This window comes from Neodiprion lecontei, chromosome 5, assembly GCF_021901455.1.
Source record: "Neodiprion lecontei isolate iyNeoLeco1 chromosome 5, iyNeoLeco1.1, whole genome shotgun sequence".
Taxonomy (NCBI): Eukaryota; Metazoa; Arthropoda; class Insecta; order Hymenoptera; family Diprionidae; genus Neodiprion; species Neodiprion lecontei.
In genome coordinates, this window is record NC_060264.1 from 12,235,963 (window position 1) to 12,241,992 (window position 6,030).

The 6,030-nt window shown below is 50.4% G+C and overlaps 1 protein-coding gene across 1 annotated transcript; it reads right to left on the reverse strand.

Annotated features, from left to right (window-relative positions):
* Nucleotides 1–373: 373 nt before the first annotated feature.
* On the reverse strand, nucleotides 374–5,650 carry LOC124294775. The gene has a single exon (XM_046741779.1). The coding sequence runs from the start codon at nucleotides 5,648–5,650 to the stop codon at nucleotides 374–376; it is 5,277 nt and encodes a 1,758-aa protein (XP_046597735.1).
* Between the last annotated feature and the right edge of the window lie 380 nt (nucleotides 5,651–6,030).

Here is a 6,030-nt window from a genome sequence, read left to right on the forward strand (position 1 = left end):
TTTGTTGGTTTTGATGAGGCGATACAAACCGTATCGCAAGAGAACGTTACAGAGAGTGGAGATTTTACAGAGCGCGAGAACACATAGATTATACACATACATGATTTCGAGATAGTAGACAATACATGAGATACAGCTGATGGGTTTTGAGTCGCGACACGGGCAAGCGGCGAGATTTGACGCAGAGACGGCAAGTAAACATTGCACGCGAGTGTGCGTAAATGTACGAGGACGATTTTGAGTGTCGCGAGACACACATTTAACTATTCGATACCTTGCCGAAACATACCGCCCGCTTCGCTATCGGTAACGATCGCGAAATTAGATTATGCCGCCCGCCGTGCGTTATTTATTCTTAGAGTCAATAATTGTCTTAAGAGGACACTGGAAGCACACACAATTTCACGATAGGACGTTTTAACACAGAGGATTTCGTTTTAACGGTCACAACGCGAACGAGACCGTCGGTTCCCGGATGCACTTCGATCACTCGCGCGAGGGGCCACACAGATGGAGGTAGATTTTCGTTTTTTACGAGAACGATGGATCCGATTTTGATGTTCCCGTGATGAGTCTGCCATTTCGAGAGGTTTTGGAAGGACTGAAGATACTCCGTACTCCACCGTTTCCAAAAATGCTCCAGCATTTGACGCGAGTGTTGCCAATGCGATAGCCGTTGAGCTGGCACCTCGATGAGTGTCGGCTCAGGAATTGTGTTCAATGCTGAGCCGACGAGAAAGTGTCCTGGAGTCAAGGCACTTGGATCCCGTGGATCGTCCGAGATAGCGCAAAGAGGTCGAGAATTAAGCGTGGCTTCTACTTGCGTGAGGAACGTCGCGAATTGCTCGAACGTTTGAGTAGCTTCTCCGATGACTTGTTTGAGGTGAAATTTGACTGATTTTACTCCGGCTTCCCATTTTCCACCGAAATGAGGCGCGGAAGGGGGATTGAACCGCCACTGGGTTCCGTGTGATGCGAGGATGTTTGCGATTTCTGAGAACTCCTTTGACGATGCAGCGAGAAGACGGCGAAGTTCTGAGTCTGCGCCGACGAGATTCGTTCCACAATCGCTTGCGATTGAGGCACAAATTCCTCGTCGAGATGTGAAGCGTTTGTACGCCGCGATGAATGCCTCCGTCGTGTAGTCCGAAACTAGCTCGAGATGCACAGCCGAGGTCGTGAAGCAGATGAAGATAACGATATATCCCTTGCATGATTTCGCTCCTCTTCCGCGAGAGGCTCGAATCGAGAATGGACCAGCGTAGTCAACGCCAGAGTGAAGAAACGGCCTTGATTGCGTGACTCGAGACTGAGGGAGTTGGCCCATCTGTTGGCTGCTGAGGGTGGCGCGATGACGCGCACAAGGAACGCAACGATGTATGAACATGCGGATCGGTACTCTTCCTCCCAGGATCCAGTACCGCTGTCGGATTGTAGCGAGAGTGAGTTGCGGACCTCCGTGGAGCGTCAACCGATGATGATGATCGATGATCAATGTGGAGAACGATGATTCGCGAGGCAAGATGAACGGGTGCTTTTCGTCATACGAAAGCAATGAGTGATTCAGTCGACCACCGACTCTGAGGAATCCGTTCGAATCGATGAACGGCGTGAGTCGCGATAGTGGATGACTTCGAGTGAGACTTGAGCTGGTCTCGATTTGGCGAATTTCTTCTGCAAAGTACGCCTGCTGGGTCACCTTGGTCCAAAACAGTTGGGCGTCGCTCAATTCGAGAGTAGAGATCGGTCCGACAGTGATAGACGTGTTTACGCGATTCGATGTCGTCTTTGCGAGGAACCGATTTGCTGCGCGCTTACACAATGATGTGGCTTTGAGGAGAGTCGATAGTTTTGAGTAGCGATCGACGAGATCCCAGATTTGTAGCGGCTTAGCTGTTGCGATGTGCGTCGACAGCCCTTTTGTTTCCTCGAGATGAACGTTTTCTTCCGGTCGCGGAGATGAGGATGGCCAATTGACAGAAGGCTTCGAGAGCCAGGATGGTCCAAAGGTCCAAAGTTCTGATTTTTGGAGTTGCTCCGGAGATGCACCACGAGACGCAAGATCAGCGGGGTTTTCAAGACCCGAGATGTGATACCAACGAGCGCGCGCGAACTCTTGGATTTCCGTTACGCGATTACGAACGAATTCCTTCCACCGCGATGGGTGGCTTTTGATCCACGCGAGCGCGACTGTGGAATCCGTCCACAGATAAACCGGGGTGTTTTCGAAATTAAGAGTCTTTTCCACATGACACATCAACCGGACGAGAAGATTCGCAGCACAGAGTTCGAGACGAGGAATTGTCACCTTCTTTAGCGGCGCTACTTTAGTTTTCGCGCACACTAGTGAAACGCGCACTTCGTGAGTGTTGATATACGTTCGCGCGTAGATCACTGCGCCTAATGCACTTTGAGAGGCGTCCGCGAAACCGTGGATCTCTATCCCGAGAGATGCTGAACTTAACCCGATCCATCGTGGGATGGTGATAGCTGAGATGCCTTGAAGATCTTGTAGAAACTCGATCCATCGCGAGGACAATGAAGCTGAGAGCGGCTCGTCCCAGTCGAAACCGAGTGCCCACAATTCCTGCATAAAGATTTTGGCTCTGATCGTGATCGGCGAGAGCCATCCGAGAGGATCAAAGAGCTGCGCGGTTTGTGAAAGAACTTTTCGTTTCGTGAAATTGTCCCGAGTTTGATGAATTTGCGGAGAGAACGCGAACGCGTCGATGTCTGGTCTCCACGCAAGACCGAGAGCCCGAAAGAATGGACTTTGATCGAGATTCAGATGCATCGCGATCTCTTGATGGTTTCGAGAAATGTCAACGAGAGTTTCTGAGTGGCTTGAAGTCCACTTTTGAAGTTCAAAGCCGCCCGCCTTGAGCAATTGATTGAGTTCGTTGATTTTCTCGCGACCTTGATCAACGTTCTCTGCTCCTGAGAGGATGTCGTCGACGTACGTGTTCTCGAGAATGACGTGGCTCGCAAAGGGATACTGCTTACCTTCGTCCTGAACGAGTTGATGAAGAACACGGATCGCGAGATACGGAGCGCTTGCAAGACCATACGTTACCGTAGTCAGTTGATATTCTTCAATCGGTAGCTCTGGTTCTTCCCTCCAGAGGATTCGCTGAAAATCTTGGTCATCATTGTGGACCAAAATTTGTCGGTACATCTTGACGATGTCTGATGAGAACGCGACTGGATATTGTCGCCATCGTAAGAGAACGTCCGCGAGGTTGGTTTGCACTTTTGGACCGACGAGAAGATTGTCATTGAGAGAGAGTCCGAGGTTGGTTCTTTGAGACCCGTTGAACACGACACGCAACTTTGTTGTTGAACTGCTGTCGCGAACTACACCGTGATGGGGAAGATAAAACACGCGGGAATTGTCTTCAGGTGTATTGATAGCGCGACGCATGTGCCCGAGTTCACGATATTCACGAAGGAAGCTCGAGTAAGCCTCCTTGAGTTTCGCGTCGCTATCGAACCGTTTCTCCAAACGAAGGAGCATTTGATGCGCGGGATTCCGCGAGTTGCCGAGCTCTACCGAATTGTTCTTGAGCGGCAGCCGAACTACGTAACGACCGGACATAGTTCGAGAAACCGTTTCGCGAAAGTGTTGCTCACAACGCTCTTCTTCGGAAGTTAGTGCCAAAGGTTTCGACACTTCTTCCTGCTTCCAAAACTGCTGCACGAGATCGAGCAGTTCGTGATCGAGGGAGCATTGGAAGCCTTGGACTGCGCCATACGAGGGGCTTGCTGCTTCCGCTGAAACGCAGCCGGAGAGGACCCAACCGAACTGAGTTTCTTGCGCGATTGGTGTTCCTGGTGCTCCTCTTCGAACTCCTTGACCAATGATGTTGCTGTAGATGTCAGCTCCGAGAATTACGTCGATTTGACTGGGATGTGCAAAGCTTGGATCCGCGAGGTTGAGTCCTCGTAGATGAGGCCAGTCTTCGACGAGAAGTCGAAATGAGGGTAGATACGATGTGAGTCGTGGAAGCACGAGTGCCTCCACCTGACACGAGAACGAGGTGTGAGCACGAGATTGGAGTTGCAATGTCGCGATGCCGCGAGTCACTGCCGATTGATGAGCTCCGACGCCAATGATCGGTATCGTTGCTTGATGCCGACGTAGTCGCAATTGTTGCGCTAGCGACTCCGTGACGAATGAACTTTCGGATCCTTGATCGAGTAGAGCGCGAGCGATGATTCTTTCTCCAGTCTCCGGATTCGAGGCGATCAATTGCACTGTGGCGAGAAGAACTGGAGAGCGCTTGATCATTGTAGGCTGAGCTGAGTGGTTGCTCACCTGAGAGGCGCTATTCGAGATCGGTGCGTTCTGCACTGCAGGTTGCGCTACTGCAGCCTGAACTTGAGATGTGCCGCTGTTAGCAATTGTCGAGATTGAGGAAGAGTTTCGATGCAGCAAGGAATGATGTCGACCGTTGCACACGCGACACGTTTTGTTGGATCGACAGTCCTTCTGCTGATGTGGACCGAGACAATTGAAGCAAAGCTTTTTCGCAGAAATCACTTCCCTTCTTTGATCCAGAGATTTGTCGCGAAAGGTCGAACAGAACGCGATGTAGTGGTTGCCTTCGCAACAAGCACACGACTGTTCCTTTGATTGCGCTGTATGTGACCTTGTCGTCTGAAGATTTGACCTTCCTTGCGATGAGTGTGGTTTCGACGTCGCGATTTGATTATGAGCATGAGCTTGCTCCACGGCTTCGAGGGTGTGGATGCGACCGATGAGAAACGCCTTGAGCTCCGCAAACGTGGGGGGCTCGAGTTTCTCGCTAACACTTTTCTCCCATTCTTCGAGAGATGCTGGGTCGAGCTTGCGAATCGTCATGTGCACGATGATGTGATCCCCTAATTTCTCGGGACTATCGAGAAGTTCGAGCGCGCCAAGAGCTTCGCAAGTGTTGCTGTGCAAGCTCTTCAGTTCTGATGACGACTTTTTCGTGACACGAGGAATCGCGAAAAGTGTCGCGAGATAAGAATCCGTCAAAAGTCTCTTGTTTTCGTACCGTGAGACGAGAGTTTCCCAGGCTCGAGGGAAGTTTTCTGCGGTGAGAGAAATGTTTTTGATAAGTTGTAACGGTTCATCGGTCACACTGGTTTTGAGGTAGTGCAGCTTTTCCACTTCCGAAAGTTGCGAATTTTCGCGAACCATCGACGAGAAGAGGTCGTGAAACGGCTTCCATTCTGAGTAGCTGCCCGCGAAAGTGGGCAGTTCGATACGCGGTAACCGTTTTGATGATCCTCCTGCTGGTGCGTCTTGAGGAGCTGCAGCGGCTTGCACGGTTGCTGCAGGCGCAGGCTTTAGCGATTCGAGAAGATCAAGCATCACTCCTTCGCCACTCAAGAAGTGCTCTTCACACAGCCCGTAATAATCTTTCGCGAAGTACGAAAGCTTTTTTATCGCTTCGAGTTGATCACCCTTTGCTGCGAACTTGATCTCGCTGATCTTTTCGTGATTCTCTTGGAACTTATTCCAACTTGAATTTAAAGCATTAAGCCGCGACTTCACCTGCCCGTAAGTGATTTTTGCCTCGCCGAGCTTGCGCAGGTTGTCGACGGCACGAGAGATGCGCCAAATGTAGTCGTTTTGACGTTCGATATGTTCTTCGATCGACATGTTGATGTACGAGAGGATTTAAACTCACGCGACGAACTGAGTTTTCACGAACGAGACACAAACACACTGATAGTAGCGCGACGCGATTCACACTTCGAGAGATCGGTGTTGTTGACGCTCAGATCTTAGTCACGGTCACTACAGAGGACACCGCACGTTTGAATTTAACGGACGCGACTGATTTTGTTGATGGTTTTCACCGATAACGAGATTGTTCACTTTGATAACGTGAACTTTCGCAACTTGATGCACACGCGATAGTTCCGTTTCACTCACTAGCTAATTCGTTTTCCCGTAAGTCGCAACGATTCGAAAGATTCGACTCGATTTGCGAATGATCCGATTCGATTCGCGACTGATCCGGCTCGAAGGACCAAAAA

What these genes read in the sequence shown, in the direction of transcription:
- LOC124294775 (XM_046741779.1), bottom strand. Translation starts at nt 5,650, where the DNA reads ATGTCGATCGAAGAACATATCGAACGTCAAAACGACTACATTTGGCGC.